Here is a 24,403-nt window from a genome sequence, read left to right on the forward strand (position 1 = left end):
GGGCTGGGGCTGGCTTTGAGCCTGTGCAGCGGCAGAGTCGCCTGTGAGTCAGCAGAGCAGCAGAACAGCAGGCGCTCCTGGACCTGGGCTGGGTGTTGTCACCCGCTGTCCCTTGCACAGGGCCCTGTGTGCAGGGAAAAGTTTGCAGGCTGGACACCCACGGTGGCTTTTAGCCAGGCAAGGGAGCTGGGTTCCAAGTGGCCACGTTCCTGAGGGCTCGCAGCTTTGGATCTAGGAGGGTTGGACAGGGCATCATTAGGGGCTGAGGGTCGTTGGAGGAGAATTTGCTGTTGTTCCTTTGCCGGCAGGCTTCTCAGACCCCAGAGGCCACTCTTCCAGTCTTCCCTGCCTAGGAGGGGAGCCCCAGAAGTCACAGGGTCGGCGGTCTGCTTTCCACATGACCTGAGGCTTTATTCTTGCACCATCCCCAGCTCTGGCCATACCAGGCAAGTGAGACATGGGGCGTCAGCAGAGGGGCTGAACGCACTGGTGTGGGGTAGAGTTTGAGATGCACATTCCAGAGGGTGTTTGTGGGGGAGCAGACAAGGTTGGGGGCTTCATTCCTGGCAGGGAACAGCTACTCCCTCAGCACCTGAGGGCAGGAAATGAGGGCCAAAATGGAGGCTCAGAGGGACACAGGTGAGGTGAGCAGGTGAGAATTTTACCAGGTGCCTCAGAAATGCCCTGGGGACAGTTGGGCGCAGTGGCTGATGTCTGTAATCTTAGCACTTTGGGAGGCTGAGGTGGGCAGATCACCTGAGATCATGAGTTTAAGACCAGCCTGGCCAACATGGAGAAACCCATCTCTACTAAAAATACAAAAATTAGCCGGGCATGGTGGTGGTGCCTGTAATCCCAGCTACTCCAGAGGCTGAGGCATGAGAATCACTTGAACTCGGGAGGTGGTGGTTGCAGTGCGCTGAAATCGAGCCACTGTACTCCAGCCTGAGTGACAGAGCAAGATTCTATTTCAAAAAAAAAAACCAAAATGAATTGTCCTGAGAAGCTGGTGGAGGGAAGTTGAGATCTTCCTGGTCTGGAGAAAGGAGGGAATTCTCAGGCATGTACAGATCAATAGACTGTTGAAGTTTGACTAGTGTGAGAATGGGCTGAGATCTTGAATTCTGGATTTTTATCCTCTCCATGGTGGTACAGCGCTTTATGCAAACAAAGGTGAGCCAGAGCCTTGAAGAACCCTTCTCAGAGCTGGCTACGTTCTTTGGGTCCTCAGCTCAATGAAGTGGCCTTTGGTTCCGATCCCTGTGCAATATGCAGGCTGGGCCAGATGACCCCCAAGGCTCCTTCCAGCTCTGACAGGTCCTGTCGGGCGGTCCAGCCTGCATATAGGGCCTGGGTTTCTCTCAGGCCCACAGATGGCGACACTTCTTCACTGCTGGTGGGATTGAAGCTGATCAGCAGGACCTCAGGCCCTGGCCTCCTTCCTTCTTGGTCCCTTGGGTTTTAGAGTTTTATGTGACATCAGTGTCCCAGAAATGCCCATCCTCTTCCTTTTCTGTTAGGGCACAGTCCTCTGAGGTCTTGTGGCTTATCCACCCCGACTCCCTTTCCACGTCCTCCTTCACTTGTTCCCCCTCGCCCTCCCCCCACCAGAGAGTTTATAAGCTGGCTGTCTCCTTGCTAACCTCCTGCTGCTCCTATGAACATGGCCTGCCTGTTAGATTTCACCGCGTGACAGTGTCTTGGTTATCTCTCCGTCATGCCGCCTTCAGTGCAGAGCACACAGCAGGTGCCAAATAGATGTACTCTGCTGGAATAAACTGGATATCTCCAGAGGGTGGGGTCTGGATAGAGTGGCAAAATAGCGACGGCGTGGGATTTGGGGTCCAACTCCACTTCCACTTCCTGGCTTCCGGCAATGTGTCTGAGCCTCAGTTTCCTCATTTGTAAAGTGGAGCCGGCATCTCTACTCTCAGGGCTGTTGAGAGGATTCATGGAGAAGCTGTGTGGGGAAATGCTTTGCAGACTGGAAGGTGCTGGGAACGTGTGTCATCTACCCTGGCCTCTCTCTCAGGGACTCTTGCCCACATTTGTCACCATCTGCTGGGCGTAGTGTCCTGGGAGAGGTGCTGTTGACCCTCTGCCACCTGGAATTCTCTGAGCCCCTGAAATTCTATGTACGGTCTCACACACAAATGCCTCCAGCCCTCAGATCTGGGTCTCCTCTCCTCCTGTGATGCCTTGGGTGTGGGTCCAGCCTTGTCTGAGATACAGAGCAATGGACCTCCAGTGGGAGGATCCACGCCAACATTCAAAAGAAAAAAGATTGATGGCGGGAGCCCAGCATTTGAATATACAGGGCTGTTCATCCCAACAGCAGCCAGAGCGGCAGGGCAGGGCCTGAGCACTTCCTTCCCCTCCTCCTCGTGAACATGCTCCCTGCAAGCCCCATTCTGGTAAATGTCTCACGCTCTGTCACCCAGGTTAGAGTGAAATGGCTCGATCTTGGCTCGCTCACTGCAGCCACGACCTCCTGGGCTCAAGTGATCCTCCCAACTCAGCCTCTCAAGTGGCTGGGACTACAGGTGAGCACCACCATGTCCACCTAATTTATTATTATTTTTTTAATTTTAGTAGAGACCAGGTATTGCTCTCTTGGCCAGGCTGGTCTTAAATATCTAAGCCCAAGTGATCCTCCTGCCTCGGCCTCTCAAAGTGCTGGGGTTACAGCACCTCCCCCAGCCCTCACTGCTTTTTTCGCCACCTCAGTGCTATCATTTCCTAACCGTGTGACTTTAGACAAGTTACTTAGCCTCTCTGAGCCCATATCATCATTCATCAAATTGGGTTCTTTGGCAAATTAAAGGATATGTTCTATGTCAAGTGCTTTACATAGCAACTGGCACACAGTCAGGCCTCGATAAATGTTAGCTGTTATTATTAACAGTGGCCATGCTGGGTGCGCCAGTAAATAGGGCCCCTTACTGCTCTATGCAGAGCAGAGTTAGGAAATGAGTGGAGTTCTTCACTGCCTTGTTAACCACTCTCTACCCAAATAAATGGACCCCGCCTCATCTTATTCATCACTGGGTACGCACCTATAAAAGCGTTCTTTATTTCATTCACGGCCTGAGTGTCCCCATAAAGGTGCTCCATGATGTCATTACCCCCTCTGTTTGGAGGACACCTCCTCCCACCTGTGGTAATTCGGCCTTTTCTGAGGCCAGGGTGAGTCCTGCAGGAGCCTTAACTGGACCTAATGTCCACTGACGTTTTGCCTTTTGTGTTGAACACACATCCCATTTGTAGAGAATTAGAATTTTTTGACTTGAAATGTTTGCTATTTCTGTGTGTGTATGTATAAGAGAGAGTTGTTTTCTTTTGTTTTGTTAAGAAACAGGCTCTCACTCTGTTGCCCAGGCTGAAGTGCAGTGGTGCAATCACGGCTTACTATAGCCTCTAACTCCCAGGCTCAAGTGATCCTCCTGCCTCAGCCTCCCCAGTAGCTGGGACTACAAGCATGCACCACCACGCCCAGCTAATTTTTCTGTATTTTGTAGAGACAGGGTCTCGCTGTGTTGCCCAGGCTGGTCTCAAAGTCCTGGCCTCAGGCTATCCTCCTGCCTCAACCTTCTGAAGTGCTGAGATTATAGGCATGAGCCACTGCGTCAGCCAGAGAGAGAGATTTTATCTTTTCTACGCAGAGTGTGCTTTCCCCAGAAGAAACACCTTCCGACTTTTGTGATGAATGTGAGTAGAACGCAGACAGAAATCCCAGAAACTCCCTGTTCCCCAGCACCCTTACCAGCGGGATATGCCTGGCCTGGTGGGGTGACAGGGTGTGGTACCCAGTGAAGGGAGGGAAAGAAGTGGGAGGGGAGGAGAGGTTCTGCAGAAAAGAGTGAGGAGGCTGGGCGCGGTGGCTCACATCTGTAATCCCAGCACTTTGGGAGGCTGAAGCGGATGGCTTAAGGTCAGGAGTTTGAGACCAGCCTGGCCAACATGGTGAAACCCCGTCTCTATTAAAAATACAAAGAAAATTAGCCAGGTGTGGTGCTGCATGCCTGTAATCCCAGCTACTCGGGAGGCTAAGACAGGAGAATAGCTTGAATCTGGAAGACGGAGGTTGCAGTGAGCTGAGATCATGCCACCTCATTTCAGCCTGGGCGACAGACAGAAACTCTGTCTCAAAAAAACCCAAAAAGAGTGAGAAAAGCAAAGTCCTGGGATTGGGGAACAAGTAGCTGCAGGCAAAAAGCAAGGAAAGAGTGGAGCCCCTAACCCAGTAAGGGAAAGGCTGGCTACCTTGAACTCCAAGAGTGTCAGCAGCCTGTACCTCTGAAGAGAGAACTTCCACGTACTCACAAGCAGATACACCCCCAGTGCGGCTAAACGGGGAGATCGGGAAGAAGAGGAAAGAAGAGAGACAAACCTCAGAGGAAACGAGGTGCTGGGCCCGGGCAGGGGTGGCCAGACGATGCTTTAGGCTGCAGGAGGAAAGGCTGCTTTTGAAATGCATCTTTATCTTGTCCTTTTCCGCCGTAAGTCAGCGTGTGGTTTGGAACGCACATAACACGCGAGTGGGGCGGCTGGTGTCTGCATTCTGCCAAGGTGCATGGAAATGGAGGGGCATGTCCAAACACTTCTTCCTCACGGCTGCTGGATCAGGAAAGTTTTGCTTCTGTGGCGTGAAGATGGAAATTTGCTGAGAGGCCAGGAGAGAGAGGGTGAGGGAGGGCTACTTCAGGAGAGGAAGTGGACAAGACCGGAGTCTGGAAAAGAGGGGACAGGTTGATCCCAATGACTTGGAAAGAATGGACTGGTACTGGGAGTAGAGAAGGTGGGGCCTGGAGGGTGGGGAAGGGCAGAGGACCCAGGAGGCCCCGCTGTGGACCCAGGGTGTGGCCGTGGGCAGGTCCCCAGCCCTGTCTGTCACCTAAGACAGCGCTTCTCAATGTTGAGGGACAGAGGGAGGACACCACAGAGGGGAGGGGGCAACTTGACCACTAAAATCCCTTTCTCTGCAGGGGTGGGCAGGCAGCCTTGTTTCTAAGCTCAGCAGGGCCCCTTACTATGCAGCCAGGGATGAGAACCAACGGCCCCCCCTGCTGAGTGCTGGAATATGTAATGAAGTCGTGCACGGGTCTGTAATGAACCCGGATTCGGCTCCTAATGTGCAGAGTGCATGCTTGCAAACCCAGGCGCCTGTTGCAAGGAGAGGACAGAGCTAAAAAGCCAGGACCCTGCGGAGGAGGAACGGGCGGGCGGCAGGGACTGATGAGGCTGGGGGAAGGAGGTGCAGAGGAAAATGTCAAGGCTCGCTCTGGACTGCCTCGCCTGAGGATGGGGAATGGGGCTGCGAGGGAGGGGCAGCCAGCGCTTTGAACTTGGGTGGGGCCTCCCTAAATAGAGCGGGGAAGTCCAGGTGCCGGGCAGGGCTGTCTTCACCTGCCCGTCCTCAGCGCCGTGGGGGGACCAGGCGCAAAGAAGCCCTTCTGGGAATGTGGTGGAAATACCCACCTTGAAAGGCAGAGAGTGGGATCGTTGCCCTGAGCACCGGGTGTGGTAGCAGCACCTCCTGTGAGGCCTCCCGGCCTGCAGCCGGCTCCTGCGTGCGCACCTGCCACTGTTGGCTCCAGGGCCAGGCCCAGCTGGAGGTCTAAGTTAGAGCCCTGGGCAGTGTCCAGTGCACTGTGGCCTCGAGGTTCCCTGCCATGTATGCCATGGTGTAGTACTCCAGCTGGCAGGGCCCTGGGTTCAAGACCTGCTCTGAATCAGTCCGGTGGCTTCCCCACAGTGTCTTTTGGTTTGTTCCTCTGTCCCTCATGTTCCCTGATAACCAGAAGTTATCTTTCAATGCTTGGTTAGATCAGATTCAACCTCTTTGGCCAAAGAACGTCACAGGGGAGGTTGGGGCCTTCCTGCTGCATCCTCTTATACCATTCCACTATCACACTTCCAGCGGGGGTTTAATGATCCCGCTTCCTGCAGTGCTGGCCTTGGAGCACAGGTGTCTGTATTTTTCAAAACCACCTCAAGTGATCTGACTGCCCAAGCACACAGCCTACATCCCTGACCCCAGTAGCCAGCTGGTCAGGGACCGTCCTTGGTTTTCTGAAGGGCATAGAATAAGGGAGTGGGTGGGACAGTCCAAGTAGGTGCCAGCTCTGGTGGCCAGTGCTGTCCAGGTGTGAGGCGGGCTGGGTGGCCTCTGGGCCCCCATAAAGAGGAGGATGGGCTACCTTCGGGCAACTCCAGGCTCAGCTGGGAGTCCTTGCAAGACCAGCAGTGCCCCAGGCACCCATGCTCCTGGTGTCCAGCATAGGCCTGACCCAGCGTGAATATTTATTGAATAAAGACACACACCAGGCTGGTGGCTCTCTGAGGAGCCCAGGGGAGCTACTCTAAGAGTGAGCTCCCAGCCAAGCAGCACAGCTTTGAGTGTTCCCCACTGGGCAGCTTCTAAGAGTCAAACAAAGGACTCCCAAATTGTGGAGCCAGCAGCTGTGTTAAAAGTCCCAGAGAGCCAGCAGGGCCATGGTCATCGCCTGCCCTCAGCTTGTCATGGAGACAGCCTGTGGGATCTGGGATAGATGAGGGGAAGGACTGGGCGCTCAGTGGGGCTGCTGAGTCCAGCAAAAGGAGGTCCTCGAAGGGCCACTGTACCTGCTGGTGAACCAGGGGCTGGATTCCATATGTAAACGAGTGAAAGAATCTCTCCTCTCAAAAAACTCACCAGGAGTGGGTGGACAATTCACTTGAGTGTGTTGAAGTTTACACCTGAGGGATACATAAGAGCTGGGAAAATGGCCAGAGGGAACAATTTGAACTGGAGACATTCAGAGGGGATTTAAACATGGCACCTTGAGGGATGAATACGAGTCTGGAGTGGGAAGTGAACAAGAGGGCTGGGCAGGCTATGTTTTGTCTTTTATCGGAACTGGCTTCAAGGGTATAGCAATGTGTGGACCCGGCAAACGCCTGGTATGGGAACCAGCAGACTTGGTTTCTCAGAACAGCAACCTGACTCTGTAAGGTTCCCATTTCCTGATGTGTAAAACGGGAGACTCGCGTAGGGTTTGGAGGGGTCAGGAAGGGGAGAAATGTTACAAGGTTAAAATGAGCTAAAGATGCAAACGTGGCTTTGGAACAGTTTGAATGAGAATCCCGCTTAGTGGAGTGGGAGGCAAAGAAACGGAAAAGTTGGCCAAGCCGATTTCAACTCCAAGACCCAGCTCAAATGTCACCTCTTTGAAGATGTCCTTTGCCTTCTCCCAGTTCCTCTCTCCTCAGCACCCTTGTTCCTTGAAGTCCCAGGTGGGACTCCTCATATGCTGCCACTGACTGGTCACCTGCACTGAGGTGGGGTCATGAGGAGGGTGGAGGCTACATCTTATACATCTCGGGCACACAGCACGCAGGTACTGAATGAGGCCCAGCCCTTGGATGGTCAGGTCTGGGAGGCTTCAGGAAGGATCTGCGCGCTCTAAGGCAGATAGAGCTCTGGCTGCGAGTCAGCAGGCCTGGGCTGTGCTCTCGGCACTGCCTCCAGCCAGCGGAGGAACAATGGGGAAGGCACTTTGCTCCCCTGAGCCTTGGTTCCCCCAAGGAGCTGAACTAGATGATGTCAGAGGTCCCATCTAGTGTTGACATTCTATGACCTAATATTGTAATGGAGTCACTGACATGCGTGGCCATTTACAGAATGCTCCTAAAGCCTTTTCAGGGCTCTCCCATTGTCCCCACCCCTGCCCTACTCCAATAGCAAGAAGACATTCGAAGGCGGAGACTTTTATTCAATAGGTCTTTATTGACTGGGCACAGTGACTCACGCCTGCCATCCCAGCACTTGGGGAGGCTGAGGTGGGAGGATTACTTGGGCTCAGGAGTTTGAAACCCAGCCTGGGCAACATAGCAAGACCCCATCTACAAAAATTTTTTTTTTAATTAGCTAAGCAATGTGGCATGTGCCTATAGTCTCAGTTACTCAGGAGGCTGAGGTGGGAGGACTGCTTGAGCCAAGGAGCTGAAGGCTGTAGTGAGCTGTGACTGTGCCACTGTACTGCAGCCTGCGTGACAGAGTGAGACCCTGTCTTAAAAAAAAAAAAAAAAAAAAAAAAGGAAAAGAAAAATGGCCTTTACTGAACATCTATCTTTGTACTGATGAGCATGCCAGACACACTTGGGCCCACCAGGGTTTCTAGAATGTTCTAGAATGTTCAGCCTGAGTTGGCAAGGCTAGACATTTAGAGGGAGCTGTATGGCAATCATCCAAAACTGATGGGCAGAAATGCTGTGACCTCAAGTAGGCCTCTGGGCCTTGATGGCGTCTTCTGTAACGTTGAGAACACGGCACGGCTTTGCGTGTCTGAAGGCAGAGGGCTGGGGCTCTACCTGAGCAGCGCAGGGCATCTGGGCTCACCTGTGAGTCCTGAACTGCGCCGCAAAGTGGAGAAACTGACCCAGCTCTTGGCGGGCGTCCTTGGGAGCTGTTTCCCTCCGTGGTCACCAGGCAGCATGTGCCGACCTGTGGGCTTGGTGCCTCTCAGACCCTCTGGGGTCTGAAGGGTGAGGTCCCCCCTTTTACCTGTCTCTGGATACCCCTCTGGGCCTAGGCCCTTCTCTGTGAATCCTCTGCCTGAAGGAAGAGACCCACAGCCCCGGATTCCTCTGAGGTGCCAAGAGGGGCACTGTGTTTGGTTCTGGGGAGGATGGGCTGCGGCTGCTGAGCAGGCCAGGGGTGCAGGGCGCCGCCCTCCCCTGCTTCTCCTGTCCTCCTCCTCCTTCCTCCCTTGACTCCTCTCACCTCTTGCCCCCTCTTCCCTCCTGTTCCCACCCTCTCTCCTCCTCCCCAGGTCCCACCAGACTGCTCCATGCCCCGCACCACAATGTGGCTGCAGGCGACGACCCCTCTCTCCACCCTCCTCCCTTTTTCCAGTCTAATCAACTTCACTTTCCTGTGAAACGGGTGGGGTGGGGGGAAGAAAGAAAAAACACTTCATGCTCACAACACAACAAAAAACAGGTTTAAACATTTTACAGGTTTCAACATTTTTCAGGCCGTCTTGTCACATCTTATCAGATCAGCCAGAGCCTCAGGCAGGCGCTCCAGGAGCCGCTTTGGAGAACAGAAGCTGTAGCATTCCAGCCCAGGCCCTGCCCCGCCCTCCGCACCCCTGCCCTCCCTTCCCTCTTCTCCCCAAAGAAACATCCCACAGGGCTCCCCGGGTTGGAGCACAAGGCCCACAGCCTCTTCCGTCTGACTGGGGTCCCGTCTGCAGCCAAACTCTTGGCTTTGAGGCCCTGCCCCCACCCTTCCCTTCTTCCCCCCGGCTGCCCAGAACTGTGGCCCTCCTGGGCTCTCAGGTGGTCCCCGGCAGCTGAGCTGTGCTACCTCCTTGGAAGGGCCCTCGTGGCCCTGAAAAGGAAATCGTTAGAAGCTAGGAGCAGAAGGGAGCTGCTAGAGTCGCTCCCAGCATGCAGAAGTGGTCCTTTGGCCAGCAGGGCTAGTGAGTTTCCCCGGCTCCGGGGCCTGTGCTCAGGCGCTCCTGCCCGATGGAAGGAATGGCTTTTTTTTTTTTTTTTTCTGAGACGGAGTTTCGCTCTTGTTACCCAGGCTGGAGTGCAATGGCGCGATCTCGGCTCACCGCAACCTCCGCCTCCTGGGTTCAGGCAATTCTCCTGCCTCAGCCTCCTGAGTAGCTGGGATTACAGGCACGCGCCACCACGCCCAGCTAATTTTTTTGTATTTTTAGTAGAGACGGGGTTTCACCATGTTGACCAGGATGGTCTTGGTCTCTCGACCTCGTGATCCACCCGCCTCGGCCTCCCAAAGTGCTGGGATTACAGGCGTGAGCCACTGCGCCCGGCCAGGAATGGCTTTTTACTTGGCTTTCTGTTCTCCGTGTGGGTCTGTTTTTCTCCCATGACGTGGATCACTGCGTGGGATATCCCCTTCTACCCAGAGTCACCCCCAGCTTCCTGTTACTGCTGTACTCAAGGTGACATTAGTGACCCAATGCAGGGTGACAGGTCCCGGAAGGGCTGGCCAAAGCCCAAAGGCTCAGAGTTCAGCTGAGCCAACGTGAGGGACGGACCCAGAGCATGGGTCCCGGGGCAACAGGGAAGAGCTGGCTTTGTAGCTTGTGACAGGAGCAGGGTCAGGGCTGGGAGGTCCCACTGTGTGGTCAGTGAGGGGTCCTCAAGGAAAGGCAGCTGTGCACTGAAGGCTTGAGATGCATCCTAAGAAAAGCGAAAGCGGGAAGCGCAGAGGAGGGAGAGTATGGAGGCTCCGTCTGTCCAGGTATGTTGACTGTGCGTCTCCTGGGGACCGTGTCTGGAACACGGAAGACACAAGCCAGCTGGGCGCCTGCTGCCAGTGTTGGCCGGGCAGGGGCTGAGGTTTGGGGAGAACCCGCCTTTCCAGTCCCCTAGTGTGCGGTTTAGGTCCTGAAGCTGGGCGGCTGGCTTTCGGACCCAGCTCTCTGCCTCCCTTCCTGGTTTTCCCCACCTCCAACCCCTACTGCTGGCATATGGCCCCTGCCCCAACCTCGTGTACCCACAGCCGAGATTGGGCCGAAAGTATAATTCGACTTTTAGCTCTCAGACAAACATCCCTAGATGGCTTTCTAGCCTCCGCCCCCCTCTTGGACCCAGCTCTGTCTGCACGTGGTGCCCGGAGGTCTCTCTGGCCCCAAACGCTTCCTCGTCTTGTTTCCAAAGCGGCTTTCCCTCCTACCTTCCCTCTTAGTGGACACCGTCTCCATCTTCCTGGTCATCCTGGCTCAAAACCTTGGCCACACTTTCCTCCTTTCTCCGGTTTCTCATGGGACTAGATGGTTACCAGTCCTTATTCACAGCTTCCTGTCTGTTCCTGAAGCCACTGTCTTGAGATGGCCAGGGGGCTCATCCTGGGCCGCAGACCCCAGTGACCCAGGTGGGTGGGTCTCGGCCCAGCTGCACAGTGAGAGCTGGGCCCTAGGAGGTTGCAATGGATCCCCAGGCCCCAGGGTCTCCTTAGCATCCACGTCACCCCTGCCTCCCAGCTGCTTTCCCAGGGCCCACCCCTTGTCCCATTTTGCACGTGACTAACAGGACACTATTCCAAAGCCCAGCTAAGGTAGCTGCTAGCTTGTCCAAATAATGCCTGGCATTCAGGGCCCCTTTCTAGCTGCTTTCCGTCCTCTGCTCCTCTGTGTGACTCCTAGATCCTGGTTTGGGGGGACATGCCCCCTTGCCTGGGGCTGTCCCCCTGCCACCTGGCTTCACCTGAGGCCCCTAGCCATCCTTCTGCAGCCCAGCAGCTGCTCCACATGGAGCCCTCCATAGGCAGGGCGCACTCACTTGCCCTGTTCCTGGAGATTGCTCGCCCTGACCATGCACCCTCTGGCTTGGAGGTTACTGGGGCTCTAAGTTACAAGTGCCTTGAGACCATGTCTCACTCATTTAAGGCACCCATGGTGCCCATAACTAGTAGGTGCTCAAGAAAGCTTGTTGGTCTGTTACTGACAGGAGCCTTGGGGACTGGCTGCTCCTTGGGTGTGGCTTCATTCATCTCCACATTCCCAGAACCTGGAGCCCTGCCAGGCTGAGAGTCATCACTCAATTCGTGCGTGTTGAGTGAATAGGTGGTGAATGACTTTGTTTACCAAGGCCAGACTGTAACTGCTCTCTGGACAGTCACCTCCATTGACTCCACAGGTCACCAGGCCCCAGTCTGGACGGCTGGGGCTAAATCAAGACAGCTGCCCCTCCATGGTCTCAGAGCCTGCACCCACTCCACCCTCGCCCTTCCCTTCCTTCCCAGACATATGCAAGGGTGCTCCCACCCCTGCTGGAGATGCAGGAGAGCCAGAGAGCCCCTGCACCCTGTTGAGAGAATGAACCAGCCCCTAATGGCAAGGCCCAGAGATGCCTCCCATGGCTCCGATAAAAGGCATCCCCTGAGGCACCTGGGTGCTCTCCCAGAGCCACAGGGCACAGCCCTACCTGAGCCCCTTTGGACTCAGAAGAAACCCCCTACCCTTGGCCCTGCACTGAAATGTTGAGGTCTAGACCTGTGCTCAGCAGTCGAAGAGTGCACATGCGTTCCCAGAGGGCCAGGAACAGTGGCAGCTGGAATCTTGAGCTTGGTTTCTCTGGCTTTGTCACAAGCCCCCTGCCAAACAGCCAGGTGAGTGGCTCCAGTCCAGGCCTGTGGCCTCCCTTGTTCACAGCAGTGACTGCCTCGCCACTCTGGGTGGAAGCTTCTTGGAAGCTCCAGGAGCTGGGTACGTCAGAGTTCACTGGGCCTAGCCCCATGGTGTGCACACGCGCCCCTAAGCTTGTTGAGCTTCCTGTCTTGACATCTGCCCGTCCTAAATGGCGTCTTGACCTAAGTGGAAAGGTAGTGTGGCCTGAGTTCCAAAGCCAAGGCTTGGTTCTTTGCTTCCTGCTCTTTCCTCAAAACTTTCCTTTCCCTTCTAGAAGTTTCCACGGAGGGTGGGGCCCTTCTGGGCCCAGAAACAGATTGGGATTCTGTCCAATACTGCCCAGGAGCCAGTAGGTGGAGCACCTGGCCCTGGGCTGCGGTGGGGTTTACAGAAGCACCAGGGCCACCACTGCAGAAGGAGAGAAATGACCCCAGGAGAGGTGGTTTCTGACCCCGCTCCTCCCCTACCTCCTCCTCTCCCTTCTCTCCTCTCCTCCCTCCTTTGCTTCCTCCTCCCTCCCCCTCAACAGCCATGTCAGCCGTTTTAAGAGACACTGGGTCTTCAGATCAGAGTCTTAAGATGCCTTCCCTTTGGGGCTGGCGGGGATGGTTAGGCTTCACCATGGAGAAAGGTAAGGGCAAAGGGCCCGTGACTGCGAACGAGGCATGACTCAGGGAGGCTTCGCCACGGAGCACACCCTGAGACGGGAGCAGGCAGGGGAGCCTCTCCCTGGGCCCACCTTCTACAGCCCCGCCCACGTGGGGCCAGGTGGGCCCCTTTTGTGCCCAGCCCCAGAGGAGCTTCTGAGAATGTACATTCATCACCCCAGAGGTTAGGAGCCTGGTGAGTAAAAGATCATAAGCCCTGGGCTCTCCTCCCACCTCCCAGACAGCCGGGTGAGTGACCCGGGCCAATGGTAAACCCTCTCAGGGCCTCAGTCTCCCCATGTAGAGAAAGGGGGAATTAGACTAGACCCAGGCCCTGGAATTTCGTCCTGCAGAGGGGCTCTAGTGGGAAGTCGAACATTAGGGATGCAAGCACCACCTCTCCTTTTAAATTTTGCTACTTAACCATTTTAACGTGTACTATTCAGTGGCATTAAGTACATTCCAGGGCTGTGCGGCCATCGCCACCACCTATTTCCGTTATCCCAAATGCCCTGCTTATTATGCAGTCACTTCCCACTTCCTCCTCTCCCTTCTCTCCCTCTGTCCCACTTTCTGTCCCTATGAATTTACCTAGACACCTCATGGAAGTGGAATCATAAGTGTTCGTCCTTCTGTGTCCGACTCTGTCGCTTAGCTTGTTTTCAAGGTTCCTTTACAGTGTAGCTTGCATCAGAATTTCATTCCCTTTTTTTTTTTTTTTTTTTTTTTTGGGACGGAGTTTCGCTCTTGTTACCCAGGCTGGAGTGCAATGGCGCGATCTTGGCTCACCGCAACCTCCGCCTCCTGGGTTCAGGCAATTCTCCTGCCTCAGCCTCCTGAGTAGCTGGGATTACAGGCACGCACCACCATGCCCAGCTAACTTTTTGCATTTTTAGTAGAGACGGGGTTTCACCATGTTGACCAGGATGGTCTCGATCTCTTGACCTCGTGATCTACCCGCCTCGGCCTCCCAAAGTGCTAGGATTACAAGCTTGAGCCACCGCGCCCGGCCATTCATTCCTTTTTTGAGACAGAATCTCACTCTGTCACCCAGGCTGGTGTGCAATGGGGCAATCTCGGCTCAGTGCAACCTCTGCCTCCCGGGTTCAAGCGATTCTCCTGTTAGCCTCCCGAGTAGCTGGGACTACAGGCACGTGCCATGATTCCTGTCTAATTTTTGTGTTTTTAGTAGAGATGGGGTTTCACCATGTTGGCTCAGCTCGTCTCAAACTCCTGACCTCAGGTGATCCACCTGCCTTGGCCTCCCAAAATTCTGGAATTACCACTACCACACTCATCCTCATTCCTTTTTCTGGCTTAATAAGGACCCGTTGAATAAGGATGGGCCACCTGTTGTTTATCCACTCATCTGCTGAGGACTCTTGGCTTGTTTCTACCTTTTGGCTGCTGTGAGTCGCACTGCCATGAACACTGTTGTACGGGTGTCTGTCGGAGCCCCCATTTTCAGTTCTTTTGGGTGTATACCAGGAGGGGCACTGCTGGGTTATAGGGTAATTCTATGTGTAACCTTTTGAGGGACAGGGCCTTCTTTTCATCTGTCCTGTGTGTAGGGAAGAGGAGGGAGACTGCGTGATTCCATCTGGGAGGCCGCCTGGTTGGTGCAGGACTGCATACCCTAGTGGATCACTCAGGGGAGTGCGTGCCGGAAACGCAGTGCATGTCCCCAGCAGCGCAGTGGGTATCCCCAGCAGTGCAGTGGGTGTCCCCAGCAGCACAGTTGGACCCCCATCATCAGGGGATTGGCCGTCACTGGTGGACGGCAGCATCTGAGGTCAGCAACGCCAGTGGCAGATGAGGCAGGGCGCAGCGCTTAGGGCGCCTTTAGGTATCTCACTGTAAGGAACCTAAGTCAACGCAGCATCCAGGCTGACCTGAATTCACTGATTAAAAATGTTCTCTATGGCCGAGCGCAGTGACTCATGCCTATAATCCCGGCACTTTGGGAGGCAGAGGTGGGTGGATCACTTGAGGTCAGGAATTTGATACCAGCCTGTCCAACATGGCAAAACCCTTTCTCTACTAAAAATACAAAAAATTACCCCAGTTACTTGGGAGGCTGAGGCAGGAGAATCTCTTGAACCCGGGAGGTGGAGGTTGCAGTGAGCCAAGATCACACTGTGGTACTCCAGCCTGGGAGACAGAGTGAGACTCTGTCTCAAAAAAAATAAAATTATCTCTTCTATGTGTTCACCATGCAGGCCCCTGCAGCCCTCTGGCCACAGCAGGTGTTAACAGGATAGAGGGACAGAACTGGGGTTGGGGTGGGAGCTGGATGAGGCCATGCATGAGGTTGAGGTTTGGCCTATTTGGAGAGGCATGTTTCACTCCGAGGGGTCAACGCCGAAGTTCCACGAGCAGTCTGACACGCAGTGCACCCGAGGCCCATCCTCCTGGCTGCCCCAGTCTGTCCTCGGCCCAGCTGGGCAGTGGGTGGTCTAGGTGGAGGATGAGCCACTTCGGGAGGGCGGCAGGGCCCTAGGGAAGGGCAGGGCCGGGCCAGGAGCTGGGTATAAATAGCCCCTGGCCCAGCTGCGAAGGCCTAGCAGGGTCCTCTGCCCTCCCCCTCACCAGCTGCCAGTGCCAGGCAAGGCTCTATCCCCCTTGGCAGCCTGGCCATCATCTCAGATCCTAAATGGAGGAAGTTCCTCAGCGGAACCGAGGCGTCTTGCCCTGTGTGTGGGCGGAACCTCCGGATGCTGGGAGGTCTGGCCAGTGAGGGGCATCAGGCTGGTCCTTTTGAAGAGTTCTTCATTCCTTTCCTCCAGAATCAGCGAATACCTAGCATGTGCCCGGCCCTTTGGAAGTCCAAGTGGGCTGGTGTGTGTGTGTGTGTGTGTGTGTGTGTGTGTGTGTGTGTGTGTGTATGTGAGAGAGAGAGAGAGAGAGAGAGAGAGAGATTGAGAAAGAGAGAGAGAAAGAGAGAGAGATAGATGGGGAGGTGCTGGGGAATAATGGGAAAAGACACTACCTCTCTTCTTGGGGACTGAGACCAGCACAGCCAGATGACATTGGAAGCAAATCAGTTCAGCACTTTGTGATAAGGTTTGAATAACGTACAGGAAAAATTCAGGCAGAGGAGAGGTGACTTCTGTCTGGGAGCTCACCCAAGCCTTTAGAATGGTGGTGACCTGGGAATCAAGTTTGGAAGGATGGGTAGCATGTTTGCCGGGGGCCTGGCAGTGGAGAGGTGCTCTGAGGTGAGAGCTCAGCGCGTGCGAAGGCGTGGAGGTGAAATAGCCATGCTGGAGCCGTTCAGCTGGGTAGGCAAATCCGTCAAAGCCACGTACACTTTGGCACAAAAAATCACGGATCATGAGACTCCCTGTGCTGCCTCCCCCAGTGGAACCTGCACTTCAATAATGGGGAATAGGAGCTGTGAGTTAACGTAATGTGTCTTCGATGGTGGAATTTCAGATGTGAGCAGGGTGTGGGGAGGAGCTCAGGGTGGGGACGGCTGGGCATGTCCGGGGGAGGGCAGCTATCCTGCAGAAATCAACCCATGGCCACACCTCATTAGTCCCTGACGCCAGCCCAGGAGCTAAGCCCCAACGCCAGAGGCCTTGCTAATTACTCGCAGGATGTCCCCATCTGAACTGAAGCTTTGAATGGAGCATCCTGAACATGTCCTTTTGCCCTCACTCTGTGAGAGACCTTGAACCCTCAGCCAGATCACAGCTGTTTTGTTCTGCCACCCCTGTGAGGGCTGAGGTCTCATCCAGGCATCCTTCCTGGTGTTGGAAAGGAGGGGGCTCTGAGATTTCTGATGTGTCCTCCCAAGTTAGGGATGCAAGGATGGGAGGAATGAGGTTGGTGACAAGCCGGGGAACAAAGTTCTGGGGACAGCTCCAAACATACTGTAACCATAGCAACCACCATGTATGGAGGGCTTCGCAGGAGCCACGCCCTGGATTGTGTGGCATACTCCTCCTGTTGTGTCTATTTTACAGATGAAGAGACTGAGGAATAGAGAAGTTAAGGAAACTGCTGAGATCAGCAGCTAGGAAGCGGTAGAGCTGGATGTGACCCTGGCACTGTGGCTTCCAGGTCCACAGTTGGTTGGACCTGGGCAACAGGAAAGAGGCAGGGTTTGGTGGAGGCAGGGCAAACAGCTCATCGAGTCTGAGGCTCAGGAATTGTTCTCAGAGGCCCTCACATTGGGAGTCACACAACCTAGTGCTTGAATTCTGGCCACTTCCTTGCATAAGTCACCCAACTTCTCGGTGCCTCAGTTTCCTCATTTGTAAAATGAGGATAACAACGCCCACCTCCCAGAGTTACTATGAGGATTAAGTGAGATTGTGTATTTGAAGTGTTTGGCAAACAGCAGGTGCTACATAAATAGTTGTTATTAGTATTGCCAGTGTCGATGTCACTGTGGGGACAAAAGGAAATCCATACAGGGCAGAGGAGAGACTGCATCCACACAGCAGGAGGGGCTCAGCAGCATCTCCTTCCTGGAGCTGTCTGGGGAGCACTCCAGCCTTTGAGGATGCCAATCAAGCCATACCAGGCAGTGTGCCAGAGCTCAGGTGCTCTGCTGGGCTGGGGAGACCCACCTGGGACCCTGAGGGAGGTAACTGGTGAAACCAGGGAGCAGGGAGCCCCTTGGAGAGCTGGGGTGAGGAGCCGCCTTGCCAGCGTGGGCCTCCTGGCTCCTCAACTCCCTGAGCCAGCCTGGCTCTGTGAATATGGCTGTGTGGCTCTGCACTCGTCACTCCTCTTTGCGGGCCTCCGTGCATGCTCTTGTGCACTCGCCTTGTCTCTTCCCCCCAGCCCTGTCCTTTGTTTTGGGAATGGGCTCTGTGTTTTCTTTTCTTTTTTGAGACACAGTTTTGCTCTGTCGTCCAGGCTGGAGTGCAGTGGCGTGATCACAGCTCACTGCAACTTCTGCTCCTGGGTTCAAGCGATTCTCCTGCCTCAGCCTCCTGAGTAACTGGGACTAAAGGCACGCGCCACCATGCCCAGCTAATTTTTGTATTTTTAGCATAGATGGTGTTTCACCATATTGGCCAGGCTGGTCTCGAACTCCTGACCTTGTGATCCGCTCGCCTTGGCCTCCCAAAGTGTTAGGATTACAGGCATGAGCCACCTCACCTGGCCAGCCTCCGCTTTTTCATCTGTATAATGGGCTTTGTCTCCCTTAGGGCTTCTCCTGTGGGTTCTGCTCCTGGACCAGGGCTCAGCCTCCAGTTTAGCTTGAGGGTGCCTAGGCCTGCAGAAGGTTAAAGCAAGGGCTGGGAGACGGGGAGGAAAAAGGAGGCAGGAAGGCAACAAGAGGGGGAGGAGGGCAGAGGAAGGGTCCCTGCCTTGGCTCCCTGCTCCAGCCATCCCATAGAGGGCTTTGGGTCCCAAACACCAGAAAAGGAAGTGGGGACAGACTGGTCTTCTTCCCTGGGTCTTGCTCCTGAGCTGCTCACCCAGGATGGTGCAAGGCTGAGTTGTCTGCACTGAACCCTCCCTCAGTTTCCCTTCTGGTGATTGCAGGGCTGCAGGGGCAGCAGGGCTGGACTGGACATGCTGCTCAAGAGCACAGGAGGGGCCGCCTGAGCCTGGACGGAGGTTCAACAGGGACTTTTGCAGCCCTGCAGATGGGACAGGGAACTTAGCTTCCTGGCCTCAGTTTCCTCATCTTGGAAATGGGACAATAGTGATGATAATAAAGTTCGTGTCGCAGACCTGCTGTGAGGATTACATAAGGTAACAGACACAGGCGCCCAGAACTGTGCCCAGAGCATGACAGGCCTGTAATAAACCACAGGGATTTTATGATCACTCTAACCTGCTTCTAACAGGGTGGGGCAGTGCTGTGTGCGCCATGTCCCATCCTGATGGGCTCCGGGCTTGCCAACTCTACCCACTCTGGCACATGCTCAGTATTGAGGCCCAGGGTACAGATGGGCCAGGCCTGAGCCACCTTCACCCCATGGGGACCCAGGCAGACGTTGCCCAGCAGGCAGGATCACACAGTGATGAGCCCCATGGGCTGTGGAGTCTGATGGCCTGGGTTCCAACCAGCAATGCCATAGGAGTTCTGTGGTCTGGGCTGTTCCATCAACTCACAACGCTAAGCCATCTACGAAATGGGGCTGTGAATAATGACCCTACTATGTGCTGGGGTTGTTTTGAGGATTAAACAAGGCAAACCCAAGGAAAAGGCTCTGCCCAGGGCCAGGTACAGGGGAAATCAGTAATTAGCCATTACCACTGATAAATCAGAACTTCTGGCTGACTCTTCTTTCCCTTTAGAAAAACTCGGTGCTTAAGACCTGGAATGCCTATAAATGTTACCATCCAAACTCCCACATCTGGCTCCTCAGTTCTTCCACCCAAAATAAAGACATGGAAAAAGGAGAACCTGCTTCTCCCCCTGACAACTGGGCTGGGAGACAGCCACGGTGGGCGGGTAGCGTGCCCTTCCACTGCGCCCAGGGAGCTCTATCCCTTGGAATCTCCAGGAGTTGGCCAATGCCGACATCAAGCTCAATGTGGAGGAGGGACCCTGGGGAAGGCGCACGGCGCTCGGATCCACCGCAGAGCAAAAAGTCTTAGGCTAGCTCTTCACGTTCAGCAATTAATCAGAAAGGTTGCATATAAAATGCCTGGAAAGCAGTGACAGTTGCTAAATGGCAGATGTTTGGTTTGGCCCTGTGTCCAGCCCAGAAACTTTTGTGTGCTTTTTCCTGCCCCGTGGGGTCTTCTCCCAGCCCCCTTTTCCAAGGCTTTTGCCCATCACTTTTCATGGGGAACCTGACTTAGGCCAGTGCCAGCCCAAAGCCTTGGTTAGTGCTGGACACAGAGGGAGAGGAGACGGGCCCCTTCTTCCAGCTCACACTGCCCCTGGTCATAGGGCAGGTTGCAATTGGCCTTGAAGCCCACTGACATTCACAGATCATTTTCTCAGGTTCTTCTACAAAGTGTCATTTCTACTGTTCCTGTGCTGAGGGGAGGGAACAGAAAAGGAGCGATTCCTACCTTGGTTTTCTAGTATTTTAAACTCTTCTGCCCCACCCCATAAGGTCATTCTTTCTGTGGTTGACTCTTTATAAAACCTGAGAGAGTTGATGGAATATTGATTGAAAAGTGAGGGGCAGAGGAAGGGAGTGAATTGACCAAAGTCACCTGGTGTTGGTGTGAGTAGTGAGATCTGAGATCTTCTCCCTCCTGACTCTGTGCTAAACTTGTTTTGAAAGAAAGCCAAACTCCAGTCTCTCATGAGAAAAGAGGTGGAGCTCTAGAAACTTCTAGGGAACCAGAAAGATGGTCGCGGAAGCCCTGGTAGACAAAGGACTTGGTTCAAGCCAGCAATTCCTTGGGGAGACACTAGGAGGCTCTGTGCTGGGCTGGCAGCATCCCTGGGAAGAGGCTGAGGGTGGTGTGTGTGCATGCGTGCATGTGTGTGTCTGTGTACGTGTGTGAGCGCGTGTGTCCCATGAGTCACTGAAGGTTGCCATGTGGCCCAGCATCCTGGACTGCCTTGGACATTGTCCAGTCTGATCTCTTCAATGCCCACCAGGGCAGTGAGACTCAGAACCTGGAAAGGACTGGATGTGGCCCCAAATGCCATTTTTCTAGTCCAGGCCTCTTTTCATGGCATTGCATTGACCCTGAGTGTCCCCACGAGCGGTTTCTGCTGGTCCCATCCCTCTGCAAGCTGGATGCAGTCAGAGGGCTGACTTGCCTGGGTCAGAACTACAGGCCCTCTGCCTCTCCACCTACCCCAGGGGTTCACAAAGAGGTCACGGTGCCCAGGATGGGCTCTGTGCTTTGTGCCCACAGTGTCAATACCCTCTGTCTGCCTGCAGGTCCCTGGCCCTGGGTCAGCAGTACACATCTCTGGGCTCACAGCCCCTGCTCTGCGGCTCCATCCCAGGCCTGGTCCCCAAGCAACTGCGTTTCTGCCGCAATTACATCGAGATTATGCCCAGCGTGGCCGAGGGTGTGAAGCTGGGCATCCAGGAGTGCCAGCACCAGTTCCGGGGCCGCCGCTGGAACTGCACCACCATAGATGACAGCCTGGCCATCTTTGGGCCTGTCCTTGACAAAGGTACTGCCTCCGGGCTGAGGGGGAAGGGGGCTCGGGGCTCGGTGTGGGGAGGGATTAGGACTGTATGCCCTTCCACCCCAGTCAGGGTGCCTCTTCTCTGAAGCCAGGGTCCCTCTGGGAGGGTGATAAATTTGGTCACATGACTGCTGCACATTTCCAGGTGCTGCTGGGGGCTGGGCCACCTTGAGACGCCCTAGGATCCTGAGGTTTGAGGGCGGACACCAAGAATGCCACTGCTTTCCTTCTGGCTTTTGCACAGTGGGAGCCTGAGGCTCCCACTGTGGACATTTGTGACATTTGTTAAGTGCTATGCAAATACCACTTTGGGGTGGGGGTGAGAGCATTGCCACCCCTACGTCCCTCCCATCTAGAAGTCCTCAGGAGCAGAGGAAGCTGCGTGGTGCTGTGGTAGCATTTGGTTGTGCCAAGACCCTCCCCTGAGGGGTTTCTGTTCATTCCCATACCCTGCCAGCTGGATATGCCCAGGGATCATGGTGGGGCTAGAGGGTGCACTGGTCTCTGGGTAACTTTCCCTCCGTCTTGCAGCCTGGGATTCTAACTGGCTGTGCCTCAAGTAGACAGGGAGCCCCAAGATTTGACTGAACCTGGAGGCCCTGGGAGGGAGGCTAAGTGGGACAACTGCTCCCAAGAAGGGGACCTGGGGGCTCATGGACTGGATGGAAGACGGGCAGCTCTTCCTGGAACGGCAGTGTCCAGGAATCTAATGATCCTGGCTGGGCTGGTCACCGCCAGAGCTGCTCTGCCACCCAGAGCGCTGAGCCCGGTCCTCCCTCCTGTTAGAAGCTAGGGAATGAATGGCAGCTAGCTGTACAGCCAGGAAGAGAACGGATCTGACACTCAGGTGAAGGAGTGGGGGACCGGGTGGGGTGCGGAGAAGCTGACCACTCCCACTGTAGAGTGCAGTTCCCCTTACTGATACCTCAAGTGCACAGGTCCGTCCCCCCTACAGCCAAAATGTTGGCTATTGTCATGTGACAGGAGGGTAATTAGCAAATCAGTGAATGACGATTCTGTATACGCTTCTATTACCAAAACTAATTATTCCTTGTTGACATAAAAGCTTTGGCCTCTTAATTGGGGCCAAGTGGCGGCGGTTTGCATTTCAAACCCGATCTTGTCGATGTGTTGGTCTCAGCGCTTTCCGGTGCCCCTCCTCGGGCCAGGTATCGCTGAATCAAACAGCTTTGCGTCTAGACGCGCTCTCCAAAAGCGAGTCACCTCTGATCGCTCTTCTGGCTCCGGCCTAGAGCCAGGGGGAAGCGGGCCTGGGTGCGCTACTCATTCACTCCGTGTTGAACTTTTAAAGTCGCCGCTGCAGGTTCTGGCACAGGTCCCGGTCCCTAGATGGCCCGAGGGCAGGTTTGTGTTGCGAAGGGAGGGGTGATGTATGCCGGAGACTTTGGGAATTTGCCGGTGGTGGGGAGAGCATCCCGGAAGACGCCTCGCGCGCATACGCGCCCGGGTCGGTGCTCAGAGCCAAGGCTTTGAACCCAGGTTCGCGCCCCGCTCCGGCCCCACGTTTGCGCCCCGCCCCCAGCGAGTCCCCGCACCCCTGCCGTGTGGGCGGCAAAGGGTTAATCTCCGCCCCCCCCACCCCGCTTTGAGACCTGGGGTGCAGGGGATCTGGCTGCCCAGAACGTGCGTCTTCTGCGCCGGCTGGGACCGATGCCTCGGGGCTGGGCCCTCCCGGAGGGGTGGCCGAGGGCAGGGACCCGTGCCGAGAGTCTGGGGGGCTCTGGGGTCGGCGGCCGGAAGGGGCGAGGTGCGGCGGCAGCGCGGCGGGCCCTAGGCACTTCCCCGGGCGGGGTGGGGCAGGGGCGGGCGCCGGAGGGGCCGGGGTGGCCTGAAAAGCGCCCGAGCGCCGCCCCCCTACCGCGCGGCCCGGGCCCCGCGCCCGCTGCGGTCGCCGCGCCATTCACACGCCCTCTGGCCATTCGGCGCGGCGCGGGGGCGGGGGGCACCGCTTCAATGGGGATTTCGCGGCCCGGCGCCGGGGCCGGGGGCGCGGCCCGGCCGCGGGAGCCGCCCGTTGCTACGCGGTGGCGGCCGGCCCGGCGGCCCGAGCCCGGCGGCCGTATTATGCGGGTAATGCGGTGTGACACCGCGCGAACAAAGGCGGATTGAGCGGCCCAGCGGGCCCCGCCGGACGGGGAAGGCACAGTAGGGCTGTCAGCGCCGCTCCCAGGCTAATCCCTGCCCCGCCCCCACCGCCCCCACATTCCCGGGGCTGGGAACCGAGTGTGGCCCCGGGCCGGGAGAGGCCGCGAGCCGGCCGGAAACGAGGGGCGCCCGCCTTGCGAGTCCGCCCTCAGCCCCTCTCCCCCGGGGCGTCCCGAGGGCTGGGAAGGCCGGGATCGGGGCTGGTGAGCAGCGCGGCGGCGGGGGTCCCGCGGCCCGGCGCACCACTGAGAGGGGACCTCGGGCCCCGAGCCGCCGCAGTCCATGGTTGGCTCTGGCAGCGCAGGCGTGGGGCGGGACGGGCTCTGCACTCCACGCCCCGCCGGTCGGTGGAAGTGGGAAGGGCCCTTCAGCAGGTGGCTCAGGAGGGCGTGGGGGCCTCGGAGAGAGGCCGCGGTAGCCACAAGGGGTCCCGGGCTTCCTTCTTGCAGCACTTGGGCCACAGCCCAGGAGAGGAGGCGGGCGCCCTGGCTTCTAGGCCGGCCTGGCGTTTTGCAGCCTGGGCCAGGCAGCGAGTCACCTCCGGCTCCGGGGTCCTGCTGCGAGGAGAGAAGGCTGGGCTGCAGGTCTTGCAGGCCTTGGCCTCCCTAATCGCCCATGTCCTCATCTATAAAATGAGTCAAACTTTCCGTGTGAGTGAAGCACGTGCCAAGGTGGTGACCGGGGTGAGGAGGTTGGCGCACACCCTAGGGTCTCCCCTGTTCCTGCGTGGGGCCCTGGGAACGGCCCTGTGTTGTGTTCCTACCCTTCTGGGAGGGGCTTAGCTGTGTCTGGGCATGAAGGCCCGACAATGAGGATGGGGAGACTGAGGCAAGGGCCACTGCCCTTCTGGTGAGGGACTCTAGGGGTGGAGGGAAGCCGTGTCCATTTTACAAAAAGAGCAACTGAGACCGAGAAAAGAAGAGGAGCCGCCCCGTTGCGCCCAGGTGTGGAAGGGGTGGGCCCGGGCAGGTTTAGGCTGTGGGTTCCCAGGCCTCCTTCCTCCCAGACCTGGAGCTCTCTCTGGAGTGCGAGGGCTCAGGCCTGTGTGGGTCGTCTCTGGATTTTGGGAAGGTGGAGGGCAGCGGGTGTGGGACCAGGACAGAAGTGGCTGCCTTTTCTCTGCAGCAGTCTGCCAGAGCTTTGGTGTCTGGCCCTGTTTCTCACAGGCTCTGCTCTGCCCTGTGACATTTGAGGCCCTGGGCTAATCAGTTAGCAGCCCGGGGCCTCAGTTTGCTCATCTGTGAATCGGAGATACCCTACAGGGTGAGAACAGTCAGAGGGCGGGGAAGCTGCCTCCCTCTTCCCTCAGGCCTGGTGAGCTCTTCAACTCTTGCCCGCTTCGTTCCCCTCACGTCCTGGCC

The 24,403-nt window shown here is 56.1% G+C and overlaps 1 protein-coding gene across 1 annotated transcript in view; it reads left to right on the forward strand.

Annotated features, from left to right (window-relative positions):
* WNT3 (Wnt family member 3) overlaps positions 1-24,403 on the forward strand; it is a 54,032-nt gene that overhangs the window by 21,103 nt on the left and 8,526 nt on the right. Inside the window, exon 2 of the mRNA XM_003943595.4 lies at positions 20,620-20,861. Within this exon, the coding sequence (XP_003943644.1) occupies positions 20,620-20,861 (242 nt within the window). The remainder of the gene's footprint in view (positions 1-20,619; positions 20,862-24,403) is intronic.

The sequence above is a fragment of the Saimiri boliviensis genome, chromosome 17 (assembly GCF_048565385.1).
Source record: "Saimiri boliviensis isolate mSaiBol1 chromosome 17, mSaiBol1.pri, whole genome shotgun sequence".
NCBI classification, from domain to species: domain Eukaryota; kingdom Metazoa; phylum Chordata; class Mammalia; order Primates; family Cebidae; genus Saimiri; species Saimiri boliviensis.